At 46.1% G+C, this 18,393-nt stretch overlaps 1 protein-coding gene across 7 annotated transcripts in view; it reads left to right on the plus strand.

Moving 5' to 3' along the window:
• The window catches only part of CRACR2B (calcium release activated channel regulator 2B), a 41,455-nt gene that overhangs the window by 20,125 nt on the left and 2,937 nt on the right, over positions 1-18,393 (plus strand). For 5 of the 7 annotated variants that reach the window (XM_042884627.1, XM_042884628.1, XM_042884631.1 and 2 more), the window contains 13 exons: positions 315-461; positions 825-915; positions 1,020-1,130; positions 3,933-4,120; positions 4,797-4,868; positions 5,383-5,437; positions 9,627-9,706; positions 11,778-12,072; positions 12,265-12,406; positions 13,167-13,248; positions 15,207-15,321; positions 17,031-17,138; positions 17,705-17,781. In XM_042884627.1, the coding sequence (XP_042740561.1) occupies positions 315-461; positions 825-915; positions 1,020-1,130; positions 3,933-4,120; positions 4,797-4,868; positions 5,383-5,437; positions 9,627-9,706; positions 11,778-12,072; positions 12,265-12,406; positions 13,167-13,248; positions 15,207-15,321; positions 17,031-17,138; positions 17,705-17,781 (1,563 nt within the window). Of the gene's footprint in view, positions 1-314; positions 462-824; positions 916-1,019; positions 1,131-3,932; positions 4,121-4,796; positions 4,869-5,382; positions 5,438-9,626; positions 9,707-11,777; positions 12,073-12,264; positions 12,407-13,166; positions 13,249-15,206; positions 15,322-17,030; positions 17,139-17,704; positions 17,782-17,963; positions 18,289-18,393 lie in introns of those variants that run through there. The other 2 variants (XM_042884629.1, XM_042884630.1) reach the window with 2 other exon arrangements.

An 18,393-nucleotide genomic window follows, 5' to 3' on the forward strand; every position in this document is an offset into this window, starting at 1 on the left:
AAATCCCTGGGCTGTGGGAGTTTCCTGAACGTTCATCTCTTCCAATCTTGGTTTAGACACCAAATGTATTATTACTGAATACTTGGAAAATAATTGTTCCAGATTTGCTTCCTAGGTGACTTTTTGTCTTTCAGATGACCTCCTCCATTTTAACCTCGCAATTTATTTTAACCTCTTTGCTGTATGGTGTACAGGAGGAGGTGACAGGACAAGGGCAGTCTGCCCACCCCCGAATGCATGCTGGAATTAGAGTAACAATCCAGGAGATGACACAAACTCGTTTGCTTTCTTTCTCTCCTGTATGCTTGCTCCAGTCCTAGCGAGGTTCGAGATCTTTGGGCCCGGCTACGAAAGGAGCGGCCGGAGCTCTTGGCCAATTTTGAGGAGTTTCTGCTGCGTGTTTCCTCGTACATCAGGGAGGTGAATCATGAAAAGGAGTCTATGGAGCGGGCATTGAAGCGGTAAGGAGAACATCGTTGCTACTTACTGTCTGGAAATGGCTGATATTTGGATGAAATTACAAGTGTTATATTCTGCCTCAGTATATATGCTTTATATTCTGCCTCGATTGTCAGGAGAGGCTGGGTTACAGGACATTGAGATTTTTCTTGCTGTAATGAAATGACTGTTTATCTTGACCTGATTGCCAGAGGTTTGTTTTGTAGCAGTACACACCCATAACATTTGATCTGGTGAAAAAACCAAGTGAAGTAACTTTCTGGCAATGCCACGCAGCTCTTAGTAGGACTCTCTTTGCACTCTTCTCTCCTGTTTTCTGCATTCTCTTTCTCTCTTGTGATATGTGTGCACCTTTTCTTTCGTAGAAAGGAGACGGACCATGACCGGGAAGTCAGATGCCTTTATGAAGAAATGGAGCAACAGATCAAAGCAGAAAGGGAGAGGCTAATCTGCCAGGTACCTCATCTCTTTTGGCTGAAGTCAAACTTTCTGTGGTCTGAGCCAGGGAGGGTGGCTCATCCGGTTAAGGAGCATCTCTTAACTGTGCTGGGCGTGCATAGCTGTCTCCATCTTTGCAGGAAGCACTGAAACACAACAGGAGTAACGTGCTCCAAAAGGAACTGCGCAGCAAAGAGCAAGAGCTGGAGAAAATCCTCTATCGACAAAAGAAGGTAACAGAGCCCAAAGCCTTTCTAAAGTGCGCCGCCTTCTACCGTATTTCTATAAAGACCTTTCCTGGATGGGGGTGGCTTTCGTCTGCTGACAGTATGAGCCAGCCTAATTTTGCTCATCTCTGAAGGTGTTGAAGTGGGTTAGTTTGGCTGCAACAGCAATGTCTCCCTGTGAACATCTTGGCCCTTGTTTTCTCATCTGCTTTGGTTTCTCTTGCATAATACCTTAATTTGGCAAGGAAAATGAGGTAAAGATTTGGAAGTTGTGAATTTGGCGCCTTTTGTGGTGTGTAGGAAAGCTGTGTATAGATATGCAAGAGCCAAATAGTTTTTTTTCTGGCTGCTCCAAAATAACCCAGAGGGAACAGTTCCCTGAAGCTTTGAGCTGCATGTACTGCATGCTTGCATTTCAGTACCTAATGACATATTGATTAATCAATCAATAAAAAGATCAAAGCAGAAATTTTCCATTGGCTTGTCAGTCCCAGGCATGGGCATTTGTACATGGTAGTCCAGTTTGGATGTCTTTCCCTTCTTCTCTGGAAAACTGGAATGTGTCTGCTGCAGAAAGAAGTCATGGGAGTTACGTGGAAGGTTCTGGTGACTGGAGATATCCAAGTTGGATAGCTAGCTGTGATGAGGGTGAAACAGAAGTTCTCTGAACTCAACAGCTCGTTGTACAGCAGCTGGAAAAGCTGATAAAACTTCAGATGCCATGAGGAATGGTAATGAGAATAAGATAGAGGGTGTCATTGTCTTAATTGGTTTGTAGTTATGGTCTGCTCTAACTCCAGTGTGAGAAATAAAGGTTCAGGTTGCTGATATAATAAAGGGAATAGTGCATTTGCTTTAGGAAGAGAAACTAGGAAAGCCTAACCCTAATTTTGGAATGGAGGAGACTGAGGGAAGTTATACCAGAGCTTTACAGATTGAGGATGGTTGTGGATAAGGTCCCCATGCAATTGTTATTCCTCAAATCCTGCAACAGCACAGACGAAGGACACTCAACAAGACAAGTAGAAGGCTGATCTCAAAGATTGTACTTCTGTGGATTAATAAATAGAAATAATAGAAATTTTGCCACAGAAGGTTGTGAACTTCAAGAACAGATTGGACAAACTGATGGGCAGCAGGCTCATAAACACACTGAAAGGGAGAAAAGTCAGGGATACAGATTCCATCATCTTTAGTCTATGAACTATCGATGCTGGGGGTGTAGAGCATAGTGGCTATCTATGCATGCTCTTCCTAATTAGCATCTCTTCTTGCTGTGGGTCGGGGCAGTGTGTGGACACTCTTACTCAGCTGAGCTTTTCTGATGTCTTTATCTTGGAGGCTTGTACCAAGTTACACGGGCAGCTTGGTCCCTCTTGTGGTGGAAGTCCAATATTGTGATTGTGCTACTCTGCAGAATCAGTGTACAGACAGCATAAAACCAGAGTTCTTTGTGATTTTGAGAATTCTCAGGGAGGGGCACATGCTTTATTTAAATCCCATCCCCTGGCTTATTGAAAGATCCAGAGGCTGTGGGCTGCTGTTACTGTTTCTTACTCTGAACTTGTCTGCTCAACATATGCGGTTGTGCTAAGATTTTCCATGATGTCCAAAGGACTGGAACTCTCGAGCCAAAGCTGAGCATGACATGTACTTGTAGTTGCAGTGGGAAGAAATGTAGGGCTTTGATGTTTCAAGGAACCTGAGAAAGGTGAGCTCTATTCATGACTTGTACACGTGTTTTTGCAGAGAGCAGAGCAGGAAAGAGAAAAGCACTTCACCTTGTGTCACAGCGTGTTTCTTTTACTTTCCCTTTGAGGGTCTACTTGAAGGAGCAGAAAAGGTGTGCTTAAAGCATGCTTGGCTTTCACAGGGGTACCTGTCCCTTGGTGAGATCTCTTCTCCCTGTGCCCTTACCTAACATTCTCTCTGTGCACTTCAGAAGTTGTCGCACAGGGTATTTGAAGAGCTAAACACGCTTGTATATGCAGAACTTCTGGGAACAAACAGTACATTCAGCTCAAGGGACTGTGACTGTGGAAAATGAGTTTGGATTGTGTGTACTCCCATTTCTTTGTAGTACCAAATTCAGCAGGGAGCCTTGGTTAGCAAATGTGGTTGACTGGATACTGAAATATCAGTGTGATCCTTCCAGTGACGCCCTACTTGACTGAGACAAGTGAATTTGACTGATGCGTCTGTCTTTGTCTCTTTCCCAGTCTATGCCAGACATTTGCAAATGATCACGTTGCTAGCTGAGTACAGGGAGCAACTTCAAACTTTTGAAGTTAGGCCTGTTATTCGTGCTGGTGTCTTGTGGGAAGCTGTGCCCCAGCAGCATTTAAACAACCCCTCTAGCCCGAATCTCTATCTTCAACACGAGTGAAGATCACCAGGTCACTTAATTCTCTGTGTATGAGTAGTGTGACATACCCCAACGCCTTGATGCATCCCTTTTTCAGCTGCCATGGGCTCAGGAAGTCCCTAAACCCGAGGATGCATTTTAACATCTGTGCTTAATAACTCCCAACAGACATAGCCCTGCTTCCACCCAAATTTTTGCCGTCCGCCTATGACCTTCGTTTGCACTCAGATTTCTACTCTGCCTGAAGCACTTCCTCAGCCTAACAGCATTGCTTGTTCCTTGGTGTTAGCGCTGATGAGAAATAATTGCTTCCAGTTCACCTTCTTGATACCTTTGGTGGTCTTGTGGACCTAAGCTGTGTTTTCCTCCCTTCTTTCAGACTGTTTTTATACATGATTGTAGCTCAGAACCCTTTCTATTTAACTCCTCCTCTCCCTTTGCAGCTGGAACATCAGCTGCAGTCTCTGAACTCAGAGCAGCTGGAGACCCGTGTGCAGAATGAAAAGCTCCGGCACCTGAATGAAAACCTACTGGAGGAGCTGGAGAAAAGCAAATGGGAGCTAGAGGCTGTCAAGGGACAACTGCAGAAGCTGCAGAAAGAGGCCCAGAATGAGCAAGAGCAGAAGGACAGGTGGGAATGGAAAGGGAAGCAGCTGTGTGGGCTGTCAGAGCAGGGACCCAGGCAGAGAAGGACAGGTGTGCAAGTAGTTAAAGAATAAGATTCTTTAATTAGAAGCTGTGGTCTTATCAGACAACTGCCCATCTCCTCTTGAGGAAGAGAAGTAACACTGCAGTGGTGGTGTTGGTATAAACAGGCAGTGTTACTGCTACCTCTCACCTGCCAGTAGTGAGAAATGAGTATGTTCATTGACAGTTGGCTTTAAAATTACTGTAAAAATTACAGACGTTCCTCAGCCGAGAGCTGTCCTCCTTCTAATTTCCAGTTCATCAGTGCCTCTGTAAAGTTCCTACAAATTCTATGCTAATCACGTGTTCCTGTTTATGAGCTTAATCTAGTAATACATTGCTGCAATGAGGGGATGTTTCAGTTCCAGATGACAGAGAGCATCCTTCCCATCTCTAGCAGTTGAGGAAACAGACATGTGAAAGTGGAAAGTGAATTGTCTGCCCTCATGCCAGAGGAGAGCTGGAGAGCTGGGGTAAAACTCAGGCATCCCAGCTCCCATGGCAATGCTCCTTCCTCTGAGTCCTCCTGGAAGACCTTCAGCTTTGTGAATATTGTGGGTGTTCCTGAGAAGGGGATCTTTGCATTTTGTCTCCTATTGATTTATTCCCTCCTCACCTAGGGATGTGTTCAGAGTCTCCAAAAACATGCAGAAAGAGAAACAAAGCCTCCTTCGGCAGCTGGAGCTCCTCAGGTAGGAACAGGCCTGGGGCTGATGTCAAACCCTTGGGCACAGAAGGGACAGACTTGGACCAGATCCTGCTTCTTGCTGGAAGCCATCTGAATGGCCAACGTGGTCAATGGTCAGTTTGGGGGTAGAAGTGGAGAGTTGGCCTTTCTAGTGAAGCTCGTTCCCTGCTTCATTGGCAGTGCTCTGGTGTCAGTGCTGTGGGAGTGCATTCAAGGAGCACTCACACACTGCTTATTTTTCTAGGCCCGGATAGACTTGTGCAATTTGGTCAGCTCCAGCAGGGTACAGGCTGTTCTGTGTTACTGAATAATTCCTCCAGGGGAGGAATTTAGTCTTCCCTGCTGCCTGTTAACTGAACTGGGATACATGGAAATCTCAATATAACCAACACTACCGAGTATCTTCATTTGTGCCCCTAGCTGCCTTTCCATCTAGCTTTCAAATGTTGGTCTTTTATCCCATTTTCAATGAGGGCTTTGTTTTTTCTTTCCTCTGTTTTTTTTTTTTTTTGGAGCAGAGAGATGAACAAGAAGCTTCGAGATGAGCGTGACACTTTTGAAGCCAAGAAGCCGGTTAGTCTAAGAAAGAAAATCCTAATTCCCAACCACCCTCCTTTCATCTGCTGCTGTTGCTGTCACCACTTGGGGGCATCTCACATCCACGGGGGACAATGACCTGACCTCACAAGGCCTGGTGTGGTGCTTAAAACAGACTTTGTGGCACCGCTCTGCCCGTGCCAGAGACAAGCTCTGCTGGTTGTTCTTGCCAGCTTGCTGGTTGTTCTTGCCAGCTTCCTGGCTGTAACCCAAGGCGTGTTAGTTTGGGACTGCAATGCAGCTGTGTGCAGGGCTGCAGTGGGTGCTGCCTGCTGCACGCGCTGGGCTTGTGCTCTTTAGCCAATACTGGGCACCTGCAAGGCAGGAAGCAAAGCTGCACAAGTCCTGACGGCTGGTGAGGAAGATGAATTCCCAGATGTGCTGTCAGCTGAGTTGGGGTGGTGGGACATGGGAGAGTTTGAGAGTTTCTCTGACCCCTTGAGCTTGTAGAAGATGTTTTCAGGTATTCCTTGGGGGCAGCTCCTCATTCCTGCAGGGAGGGTGCAGCAGTGAGGCATCGTTCAGAAGGCTAGGGGAAAGCAGTGGGCCCCTGTGCAATAAGGGCCCTTGGGGAGCATCCAGGACAGTCAGTACCATTTTTGGCCTTTCCTAGCTTCCAAGGCAAGTACAGATATGTGATCTTTTTTTTTTCAGTTCTTCTTATTTTTTCATGAAAAAGTCTTTTTGTTCACAAAAGTCACTGTTAAAGCTGCTCTGTACCTGTCTTGGACTCATCCCTGCTACCACGTGCCTTTACTGGCTCTGCCACCATGCTCTCCTTGCAGATCTGGAATTAGCTGTCCTGCAGTGATGACAGGCAGCAGTAGGCTGGGACAGACCTTCTATAGCTGGTTTGTAAGGGAACACAAAAGGAAGTGCAGGGAAGGTGCCCAAAAAGGAGACAAAGTACCCTACAACAGAGGAGAAGCTACTGGAGAGAGGCTGGAATTCATCTTCAAGCAGAGAAGTGGCTGTAGGAAATAGCTTCCATAAGTGTTATGGATAAAGATGAGGTACGTGTGCATGCACTTGTGTGGCTGTGTTTCTGAAAACAGAAAGATGATTTTTTTTTCTTTTTTGAAGCTGCTGTATGTGTGTGTTTGTGCATGCACATGTGCTGGAGCTCCCTCTTGGAAAAGTATAAACACAGTCACTCTCTAACAGAGCCCAGTGGAAGCAGGCAAAGAAAACAGTGCATTCTCCTCTTTCCATGTGCATCATTCAGCATTTGGGTTCCTTTTGGGTGGGTGGGTGTCCCGTGGAGACCATGTTTCAGGTATGTGCCTCTGTGTGCAAATTTAGTCTGCTTCTCCTCTCTTCTCCTTTTCCCCACTAGAACCCACTCATGGCTGCTCTGAAACGTCTGCTGCAGGTGGACCTACAAGAGGGCCTTGCAGAGAGCCGTAGTATAGAGGAGCCACTTTCTCCTTTCTCTTTCCTGTGCTGGCACTAGGGATCAAGCAGCAGGTTGAGCTGCTACCACCTTGCTGATCTGACAGCATAATGTTGGGCAGACGAGGCCTGCACTGGAATAAGATTTTTTTCTTTTGTCAGCTAGGGCATCTCGCTGGCTGTTCTTATTTCAGTCTTTAGGAAAGCTACGTACCTGCAGAAGATCTGCTGTTCATACTGTCCTGCCGTTAGAGGGAGAGGAAATAGCAATCCTTCCTACAGCAGAAAAGAGGAGAGTCCAGCCTTCTGCTCTGTATCCCTAATGGGTAACGTGATGTCTGGCAGACAGTATCAGTGCTTTCACAAGCTGAAAGGAAACCTAAGGCCTTAATATTCTCCATTCATGTTGGGAAGGGTTGTGTTATTTCTGTGAAATGAAGTTGTGACAAACAGTGGTTCTTTCATAGCAAAGACTGAAATGGTTGGAAGGACGAGTTGGGTTGCATGTGGCTGACAGCAAGCCAGCTGCTGCTCCTTTGCACTTCTCAGTGCACAGCTATTGAGCCTTGCTCTTCGTAAGAGCTTCTGGCCTTGCCTAGGTGGGCAGACCTGGCCTCGTGCCATGGGGCACACCTTTGCCCTGGTGGCTCAGTCACACATAGCAACATGTGGCTATTTCTGCTTGCGTGCAAACTGCTTTGGGGTGTTCCATTTTGCACCCATCTGGCTATGGAGTTATCCTCGTGTGCTGCAATTTGATAGAGGTCTTGCCCTGGATGAGCAAATTTCGTGTCTGCTCATTGTGAAGAGTGTTGGGAACTTTGATTACGCTGAACATGTATTTGTATTTCACCGATAAACCAGAAGATGCTTGTATTTTCTGTCCCATCCAAAATGCTTGCATGCATGCTGTTCTTGCTGTGGAATCCTTGTCATTATGTGTTGTACAGCTGCAACGTTATGTCTGTCCCTATACCATCGCTATGAAAAGTCAAACGTTCCATAAACCTGGCAGGCCAATAAAGCGTGGCAGAACCAATGGCAAAATGCACCCCGTTGTTTCTCCTTTATTCCCAGGTATGTACCCTGCAGGCTGCTTCCTCTCTCAGTAGGTGGTGCAGTAGCAGATTGCCTGGGAGTCCCTTTGCTCCATAGGTGGCCTGAAGGTTGCGATTCTGCTGAATATCCAGTGGGCTGTAACATGTTTCCTTGTTTCTGTGGGTCTGGAGTGCCTTTTGAGGGAACCTGCTGGTCTAAGCACAAACTCTGAAAGCTTCTTCTCCCATCTCTGCTAGAGAACCATTGGTTGGCTGGTCCATACGTAGTCCTGATACTGATGTTGACCAAAGGTCACTATGGAGTTGGGGTTCTTTTGTTTTGGAAGATTTGTGGTCCGCAGTTGTGAGCCTCCTACAGCATCTCAGCCCTGGGCAGCACCGTGTGCATCCAGCCAGGTCACTTGCTTGTTGTCTGTATGATGCTTGAGGTGTGTGGCTTTTCCAGCTGGTTTTAAATTGATTCCTTTTCCCATATTCTAGAAATGAAATTGCTGGACAAGGGCTCTGTGAGCTAGATTGCTTCTGTGGCTGAAGCTTTACCAGCTTAATATGTAACATTTTTTTTTCCTTTAAGCTCCCACTCCCAGTTGATCGAGGCCTACTGTGGAATCCAGAGTATCTCTTCTTGGTGGATTGCATTGTGTAAAGCTGTTGTGGGGGTTCTGACCCACAGAGCATCTTCTTAATTTTCTGTCTTTTGAAAGGAAACTGAGGTTATTTAAGAAATAATCTTCATAGTCCTCCCCTGGGCTGTGGGCAGCATGAAGGCAGACCTGTCAGGAGCTGCCTGAAGCTGTTTGGTAGGTTCAGAACTGCTGTTGGAGGCAGTCCTAGAAGGCTGGACTCCTCATTTTTCCCCACCTTTACTCCTAGAAATAACTTGTGTGGACATGTCAGAAATGTTTGGACTTCCAGAGTGAGTACATCTCCCTTCTCCCAGTGCTGGATAGTGGGCACCTTGCCACACTGTCTCTTACTTTGTGTTTTTTGGACGGCAGGAGCAGTTAACCAGCTTGTATGTGAGAGAGGGGACTAGGCTTTGGCATGGATTTAGGAGAGCTAGTGGGTCAGCTGCCACTCTGCCATAGGCTTTTCTGTATGGTCTCAGAAAATTTGTTGTCTTTGAGACAAAGCTGCTGTATCTAGAGGAGCAGTGTTGTGAGGGAGTTGTTGCTCCTTATGCTTCTCTGGGAAGCTGGTAAGCACTGGCTGGAAGAAGTGTGGGGAGGTAAGTAGGAGGAAGGCATGGGGAGGATGTACGTGTAAAGCAGAGCCTGTACATTGCCTGTTGCAGAACAGTCTCCTTTCTTCCCTTTGGTGTATGTGCAGCTATGGGTGAGTACCAGAAGAGGAGAGATTCACTCTGTCTCGCATAACATCATCATAATAAAAAACGGTGGGGAAAGAGTATCAGCTGTGAATCTCAGTAGCAAACAAGCTATAGAAATAAAAGCTGTAAGCTGACAAGAGGAGGGCTACAGTTTGGGTCACCAGCATTATTAAAGGGCTTTGTTGCAAAGGGGAAAGGAGTGTCAGCGGTGCTTTCTTGCATCAGCTAAATGAGCTGAACTGAGAAGAGCAAATCCTGTGCTTGCCTCTGTTTGAGCCTTACTTGTGGGGCTCCAGCCCTGCGCTCTCAATGCAAGTTGAACTGGGGCTGGCCAGATTCCTGGGCCGTATTGACATTCTTCAACCCTTCTCTTTTCAACTTCCAGGCACTTCAGAGCAAAAAGCCCCTCTTGAAGAAAGGGTCAGTGCTAGGCAGTTACCTGCTGGACGACAAGCCGGTCAAACGGTCAGATGGGCATCTGTGTTGTGTCCGTGGTGTCATTCTGTGCCCGCTGGAAAACTGTCAGTCAAACTGTGTCCCTTGTCTGGTTCCACGCCTCAGTACTATCTGTCTGTCTGTGGGAACATGGGGGAGATAAAGCTCGACTTGGCACAAGGTGGTGTGGGCTCAGCATGAAACTAAGGATACTGCTTTTGGTGAGCTTTCCTGTGGTGCTGGCCCTCATCTAGAAATGTCTGTGGGAAAGGAGGCAAGCAGGCTGCCTCTGAGCCAGGCAGTTCTGTTAAAATGCCTGGATCATCTCCTGAATGTGCTGTTCCTCCTCAGGCAGAAACCTTGTCTGTTGGTGCCTCATGCCAGACCTTGTGTCCCTGGGGCATGGGAGAGGGCAGGACTTGCACAAGGCTGGTGTTCTCTCCAGCAGCTGAAAGCCCTGAGGAGAAAGCCCAGCTCCAGGTGGCTCTGTCCTGCCCATCTGCCTCCATACCTCTGCAAATGCTCACCTGACACACCAGGCCTTCTGGCCAGCTGGGACAGACAGCCTTGTCTGTGTGGTCTATGCCTTTTTTTTTGCCAGTCTATGTGCAGACAGTGTGGTGTTCTCAGCAGCCACCTATGCATGCTTACCTTAGCCGTGCTGGCATTAAGCGTTGGCCCTTGTGAACTATGTGCCATGCATGCCTGTATTGGCCAAAAGCCTGTTCCTCAGAGAGGCCAGCTACTGACCAAGCTATCTGTTGCAAAGATGCTGTTAGTGGCTGTTGGCACAAACCAAATAGAATGGCTTAGTAATAAGAGAAGTCTGGCAGGAGAGTATCTGTTGATTCTCTCTCTGTCTCAGTGCTGTCATACCACGTAGCTTGAGTCACATGAATAAGTTGCATTAGAGCTGGGATCACTTCAGAAAGTCTTGTATTTGTATCCCCCTTTTTTTTGTTCTCTTCCCCAAAGAGGCTTTTGAGCTTCAGCCCCTTGTTGCAGCTAATTCTGCTGGCCCTGGGAGATGGGGACTGATCCCCAGAGCCTGAGCCTAGGAGGATGTGTCTGTCTGTGCTGCACAGGGAGAGGTCCCAGCTGGCCAGCTCTGGCCTGGCATGTGGGGCAGGGGCAGGGAGGATGGCCAGGGATGTGAGCGCCGTCTAACAGAAAAAAGTGCAGACTTGGCAGCAGGTGAATCTTGCAGCCTTGGTGCAAGAGTTGTTGCCTTGATTCCTGCTCTGTAGCAAGGGGAAAAATTTGCATAGAGAGGTGGGATTTCTGCCTCTGTGCAGACGAACTGCAGTAAGCCTTTGCTCTCTCCTTCCAAATGGAATCTGGTGGCCAGCAAAAGCGTTGGAGGTCTCTGATGGATAAAACCTTTGAGTTGTGAGTCTTCTCACTCTCTTCTTTAACCACAGAAAGCCAAGGCAGAGCAAAGACAATTCCTTGCTCCTTAGCAATGATCGCAGTTGAATTTGCTATTCTAGCTGTCTTTTGAAGTCCGTTCCTCCACTTACCGTGTACGGCAGCCTTGTTTGTGTGGTCTGCTCGAGCGCCCCGAGCTCGATGCAGTTTGTACACCTGTGGCAGCCAAGACCGTCAGCAGAGGGCAGTAACATGCATGCTTGCTGCATGCGGCGTCCTAAGGGTAATCAGACAGCCCTCACACTCCTTCCTGCAGCAAAAACCTTTTTCACTAACCTGCAAACCTTTGTTATTTATTTTAGCATTGTATTTTTTAATCTTTTTTTTTTTTTTTTTTTCTTCTGTTGCCACCTTTGTATACTTTGCCTCATTTTTCAGTACTGGCAAAGTGGGTTGAAAAGAATCGTTGAAAAATCTAGAAGGTGGGAAATTTCTGTGAAAAATGAGTGAAATACATGTCAGCACATGAGCACAGCATAGCTCCAGGGAGCTTTTTCCTCTCAGAGGTGTTGTTGATACCTTAGTCACAGGGAGCAAGTGCATGAGGTGACGTTCCTGCAAGTGTTGCGTATGCACTAACTGAATCATGCTGGGTGTTCTGGGAATTTGCAACCCCCTCCTCCTTCTCCCCTGCTTCCAAATCCCACTGTGGTGCCTGTGGGCTTCAATACAGACAATTGGCCTCTGCGGACCTTCCTGTCACCTTCCCTATGGATATGGCAGTGGAAGAACCCAACAGGAAGAACTGCAGATACTTCTCAGGCAACGGGATGTGGCTGAAGACAGGCGAAAGAGGCAGCACGGACTTTGGAGAGAAGAACAGAGACCAAGAGAAGTGGTCAGTGGGAGCAGATGCTGAGAAGCTGAAGATGGCTTTGAAGAGTGATGCTGACTGTAGAAGAAATGCAGATGGGTTGGATGATGCTCCACTATCTCCTAGAGGACAGCCAGTTGGTACTGAAAGCAGGGTGAGTCTGAGTACCTAGTGTACAGCCTCAAACACCTGCTAGTGGGGGCTTTTCCCATGTAACTGCAGCTCCATAGATTTGTAGTATATTTCATGGTTTTTTTTTTTTTTGTGTGTGTGTGATTTAATACCTAAATCAAACCACAGTCTGTGCCTGGGCTTTTATAAACTGCATCTCTCTCTTCCATTGTAGCTCCAGGTGCTGGAACCTGCCAGTTGTTCCCCCGATCGTATCTTCAAAGTTGTGTTTGTGGGGAACTCTGGTGTTGGTAAGAGTTCCTTCATCCATCGCTTCTGCTATGACAGGTTCTTGGCTGATCTCAATGCAACTATCGGTAAGAAATAGGGTTCCAAACTAATCTGACTGAGAAGTTTGAGGAATTTGGTCTGGAAGGGGTTGTTTCTGTTTTCTTTCCTGTCACGTTAGCCCAGACATCTTCTAGCTCTTAACAACCCGAATGAAGGTTGAGGAGGTGATCCTCCCCTTCTACTTGACCCTGGTGAGGCCACATTTGGAGCACTGTGTCCAGTTCTGAGCTCCCTCATTCAAAAAAGACAAGGATTTCCTAGAAGGAGTCCAGTGGAGGGTCACAAAAGATGATAAAGGGCCTGGAGCATCTCCCTTACAAGGGAAGGCTGAGTAACCTGGGTCTGTTCAGCCTGGAGAAAAGAAGACTGATGGGGGATCTGATAAATGTCTATAAATATCAGATGGGAGACAAACAAATGAGTCCAGGCTCTTCTCAGTGGTGCATAGCAATAGGACAAGGAGTAATGGCCTAAAACTTGAACACAGGAAGTTTCATGCAAACACGCAGAAGAACTTCTTCACAGTAAGGGTGACAGAGCACTGGAACAGGTTGCCCGGAGAAGTTGTGGAGTCTCCTTCTATGGAAATATTCAAGACCTGTCTGTATGCCTACCTGTGTGATCTATTGTAGGGTACCTACTTTAGCAGAAGGTTGGACTTGATGATCTCTTGAGGTGCCTTCCAACTCCTGCAGTTCTGTTAAGGTGGTGCCTCCTTCAGCTTTGAGTCAATCTGGCAGTTTCCCTGCAATAGTGTTGATCTTGTTCTTGTTACCTCCCTGACAGGTATTGATTACCAGGTGAAGAGTCTGATGGTGGACAACATTCAAGTTGCATTACAGCTGTGGGATACAGCTGGACAAGAAAGGTAAACAATTATGTGAGGATTTCCTGCTGCTAGGCTCAGTGTAAGAAAGAGAAAGATGGAGCAAGGAGTGCATGCGCTTGGATATATTTCTGCTGATAGACTCATGGAAGTGATAATTCCTGGCAAAGGGGCAATGTAATTTTTGGTGGTGGCTCCTCGTTTGGAATTCTCCAGTTTCAAAAACATGGGCCATCACGAGATACTGTCGTCAGTACTGTTAGAGAAGTTCAGAGTAGCAGAGGACACATTTAGTATTCATCTACAGCACTACTAGAAATGAAATGCTCACCACAACCTCATGTAATTTATACTTCATTTATACTGTACTTTAAGCTTAGGTTCAGAGGCATTTTCTAGGAGGTTGTTAACCACAGAGCCTGGCAAAAATATGTATAAGGTATTTAATGCTAAATATGGTATGGGACCAAGCCTCGAGGAGGCAGCTGAAGTCATGGGAATATTAAAATCCTGCACTGTGCCAAGAAAGTAGGGATGCTGCCTGCCTCAGTCAGCTAGATCATACAGACTTTTGGGAAATGCACAAAGTAGCATTGCAAGGCAAACTCTTCCAAACTCCAAGTTCATACTGGAGAAATCATGATTTTTGTTTCAAAAGACTATTCTGTTGTGTTTTTAGTGCTGTAGCCAATCAGGAAGTTTTCATGACATTAAATGAGACATTTCTTTGAGACTAGGCTGCATTAGAGGCCAAACTCACTATATTTATCTCTGCAGAAGGACAGTATGCCTCTGAAATAGTAGCAGGTCTTAGATGTGTACTTGGAAGAAAGAACTTGGCTCAGTGCTGATACTGAGTAGGAAGAAACCAAAACTTTTCTTACTTCTAGAGAGATTTGAATTACTTCTAACTGGATGTGTACAACTGAATATCCTATATCAGATAGAGGATCTTCTTGTGCAGGGGAGAACTCCTTAGTGATTCCCCTGAGTCTGGCTCATGCTATATTTGACATTCTTTTCTGGAGCATGTGGCATGTCCTGTATTTCCAGAGGTGCATCCTGACTGCCAAGGATACAGTCTGTGCTTTCTCAGTTGGAGTAGCTGCCAGAATGGCACGCTCTGTGTGTAGTGAGACAGCACAGGCTTCAGGCAATCAGCTGAAGAGTTCAGGAGGGTCACTACTAGCTGCAGGTTTTCTTGGCTCTTAATAGGAGAGCTTGTTAGCCTATGCAGGGTGGAAATTCACAGCTGTCTAGTGAGATCTTGGTACTGCTGCTGTATTTATTTCCATCAGTTTGCAGGCAATATGACGACATGGCCTTACGACAAACTGCTTAGTGGTTTTAAGCTTTTTTTTGTTTGTTTTAAATTGGAATTTATTCCCAAAATACAAGTCTATAGTTCTAGCAGGAACCCACAGGACAGTGTAGATGTCTGGTGGGAGTTTCACCTGGAAATTGTTTCTAGCATCTGAATTTATGTATGACAGAATTGCTTTATAGATTTAAAATTGGGAGTGGACTGTGTTGATGCTGAGATCTTAATTGCAGTTTTAGCAGCATTGGGGCAGACATTATGCACCTAGTTTATTCTATGCTACAGCTTAATTTGTAGATTCTTCCAGACTGTAGAAAAAGCTCATGTTTTTTTCCATCCATTTCCTTTTTTACAGACGTTACCTTTTTCTACCTCACCTAAGCAGGCTATTCAGTGCTTCTTTCCTCCTGACTTAGAAAGGTCCTGCTTTCTTAGCACCATGTGTTTGGAAACGCTCCTTACTCATGGCTGCCTGGCCTGCTGCACAGATGGACTCTGAAAAGCTCAGGGTTTTAAAACTGAATTGTCATCAGTCTGTACGCCAGCTCCAAAGGATGCATCTCACGCACAGGGGCTGCCAGGCCTTGCAGGGAGCACTAGCAGCCAGATGATCATGTTCTGCTTCATGTCATTACACCATCGTGGTTCTGAGAGTGCCTTTGGTTTTGTTGGGGCTCAGGTTCCGGAGTATCACCAAGCAGTATTTCCGGAAGGCAGATGGGATTCTGGTGATGTACGACATTACGGCCGAGTGCTCCTTCATGGCAGTGCGCAACTGGATGAGCAGCGTCCAGGTGAGAGTGGGGCTTTGGCTTTCTATTGCTGGCAGAGCTGCCTGTGCCTTGCTCTGGTCTCGCTGCAACAGTCTGTCTGGGAGCAATGTTCCTGGAGGCCTCAGGAGGTCCTTGTGAAGATGGATGCAGAAAGCAGATGTTATAGTACTGCCTGTGGTAGTGTGTATGGAAGAGGGGTTTGTTGAGGGTATGATGGCAGCCCATTAAATGAGGAGGGAGTTTTATTGCAGAAAGTAGTGGAACAAGGCAAAACAGGGTATGTGGAAGTAGCTGGTTGTGTTGGCAGCATCTCCAAACAGCAGCCGTTGCACCTATGTTCAGGTGAGGAAATCTCCTGGACTATTTAGTCTGTTTGCAGTGAAGATATTTGGCCCTGGTGCATCTCGGCTCAGTTCTGCAGCATGTACAGCACTTCACACAATCGCATCCCGACTCCTTTTGAATTTTCTAGATGACACTCTAGAAACAGCTTAAACTGGAGATAGCTTAAACTAGAAATAGCTTGCTTTTTTTTTTTTTTTTTTTTTTTGCTGTAACTTCAACAGTTGATGTTTGTTTGTTTGTTTGTTCATTTTCCTTTGTTGACTGTCTATCTGTATTACAGTAATTTCCCCTGCTTTTTTTATTTCCAAATTCTAAACAAAAAACATTTTTCTGTGGCTTGTGTCTGAGACTAAAATACCTCCATATCATTTAAATATGCTGTGTACAGGTGGTTCAAAGTTGTAGGGAAAGTGTCAAGAATGGCTTTGCTTTGAGATCGTGTTGAGTGTCAAAAAGCACATCCTAAATTGAAATAATAAGCACCTATAATAACAGGTTAGAGGTTTCTAGTGCTGTAAATTTCACAGACCTGCTGGGCAAGGAAAAAAAGCTTGTCTGTTTCTCTAGACTTTAAAAGATCGAAGGTTAAGATTTTTCAAAACTAGCCTCTGGAAATCAGGCTCCTTTCAGGAGGGTTAAACTGAGCACACACACAAAAAACAAAGCACCCCCAAATCTGTAACTTCAATAATCTTTCATCCTTCATTTCCCTCATCTTAGAATTTTTCTTGCTTTGAAACCTCAGCTGTTCTGGCACTGTAATTCCTCCAGAACAGTCAAATTTGGAACCTTATTCTGCAGTCTTACTGTGATGATGCTCTAGTGGAACAGTGGGGGAGTTTCAGCTAAAATAATGGGCTCCAGGAGTTGCCTAGGGATGACAGTACAGAGACCCTATGTCAGCATTGAAAGCTGCTTAGCCACTTACAGCACTTTTCAGAAAGTGATGTTTGAGTTTAGGATAGCACATCAGGTGAACAGTATCACATACACACCAAAAAAGTTTTAACTGAAGAAGTCCTGTCTAGTCTTCAATGTAGTTTGTCCCATTAAACTGTTGGACTTTTCTTTTGTCTTCTTATTTCCCAGAGAAGAACTTCTTCCCGGCCTTTCCTCTCTCAGCATCCCAGCTGTACACACCAACCACTTGAAATATATCCCCATGGTTTAAGTTTCCTTCCACAAATCCCTAGGGCTGCTTGAGGAATGGCCCTTTAGTGAGCTTAAAAGGCATTCTTTGGCAGCTCCTTCAGGAGCCCTAATTCTGCTGCCACTGAAGTCAGTGGTAGTGCTCTTGTTTTGTGTGATCTGGAGCAGGACCTGCTCCAAGATATTTCTATCCCTCAGCTGAGTCTCTAGGGTGTTTTGCTCTGTTTCTTTTGCAGGAGGGCATTGAGGATGGAGCTGTGGTTTTTCTGCTTGGAAATAAAATGGATACCACAGGGAGAGAGACTCGGAGTGTACCCAAGGTGGAGGGAGAAAGGCTGGCGAAGGTGTGCCACTGTGCTCTCCTGCTCCACTTGCTCTACAGCTCCTCCCTCCAGCTGTGAGCTGGACTGGTGGAGAGCTCTTCTTGAAGCCATGTCCCAGTATGGTACCTTCCCTCTCAGCCCTCACCCTGATACAAACACGTACCAATGTTCCTCTGGTACCTGCTCTGCCTTCTCCCTTGCCACCTCTATTTGTGTGCCTGCTGCTACCTTTATCCTCTCATTCCCGGGGGCCCTGTGTGGAAAGGGACAAACAGGGTTTCAGAGCTTTTCCCCATCTTTTGGACTTTGCACTACAAAGGTAAGGCAGTCCACTTATCCCAAAGGGATGGTGTTTCTTCCTAAGCACCTCCCACTTGTTACCTTCCGGACACTCTGTCTGGGCCTTCAGTAGCTAAAAATGTGTCTCATGTTCTGGCAAGGTGGGTACAGCAGTAGCAGCTACATTGCTGGCCCCATGTGCTGCCAGCAGAGTTTCTGGTGGCAAGGTGGGTCAGTGCCCAGAGGTGTGGATGAATGCTGGGGGAGAGTTGGCAGCTGACATTGGTGCTTGCTGTGTTCTTTGGCAGGAATACAAGGCTGTCTTCTATGAGTGCAGCGCTATGACTGGCTACAACATCATGGAGCCCATGCTGCACATGGCCAGGTTAGTGATGGGAATAGTCATTCTGGGGTATTTCCCCAGCTGTAGATCACTGGTGGGCACTTCTAGGGAATGGGCAAGAAGAAGTGCTGTCAGAGGCTGACTTTCTGCTGTGTCAGTAAAAAGACATGGAGCAATAGGTTCTTCCCCACTGACTCCAGGGGCCTTCTGTCTTCTGTGTCTAGAGTACCAAGCATAGACTGGATGTCACAACACGCAGATCTTCCTCTGGCAGAGCTGGCTGCTGAAAGATCAAGAGTTTAAGTGGAATATTTCATCACAAAACTTTGTGTGATATCCCAAATTTAACTTGGTGTGCTATCCCAAATTCTAAGTTGGTGTTTTCAATATGAAATCTACATGCATCTCTAGGGAGTGGTTCATCCATACAGAATGTGATGTTTTGGAAGTAGTGTTTTTATTACTAAGGACAAGGAAGGATAAAACACATTATAAAGCTGAAGGAAGTTTGCATTGTGATCTTTAGTTTTTTCAAAAGAACTTGCATATTTATTTTTTTTTTAAAGTCTTTGAAGTCCTGTAAGAAAAATACCCTTTTGTTTTCCTTTATCCCTTCCCCTCCTGCTGTATCACCTCTGTTAAGCTCACAGCAGG

Source organism: Lagopus leucura, unplaced genomic scaffold (assembly GCF_019238085.1).
Source record: "Lagopus leucura isolate 7727_CA_CO unplaced genomic scaffold, USGS_WTPT01 Super-Scaffold_100044, whole genome shotgun sequence".
In the NCBI taxonomy this organism is placed as follows: domain Eukaryota; kingdom Metazoa; phylum Chordata; class Aves; order Galliformes; family Phasianidae; genus Lagopus; species Lagopus leucura.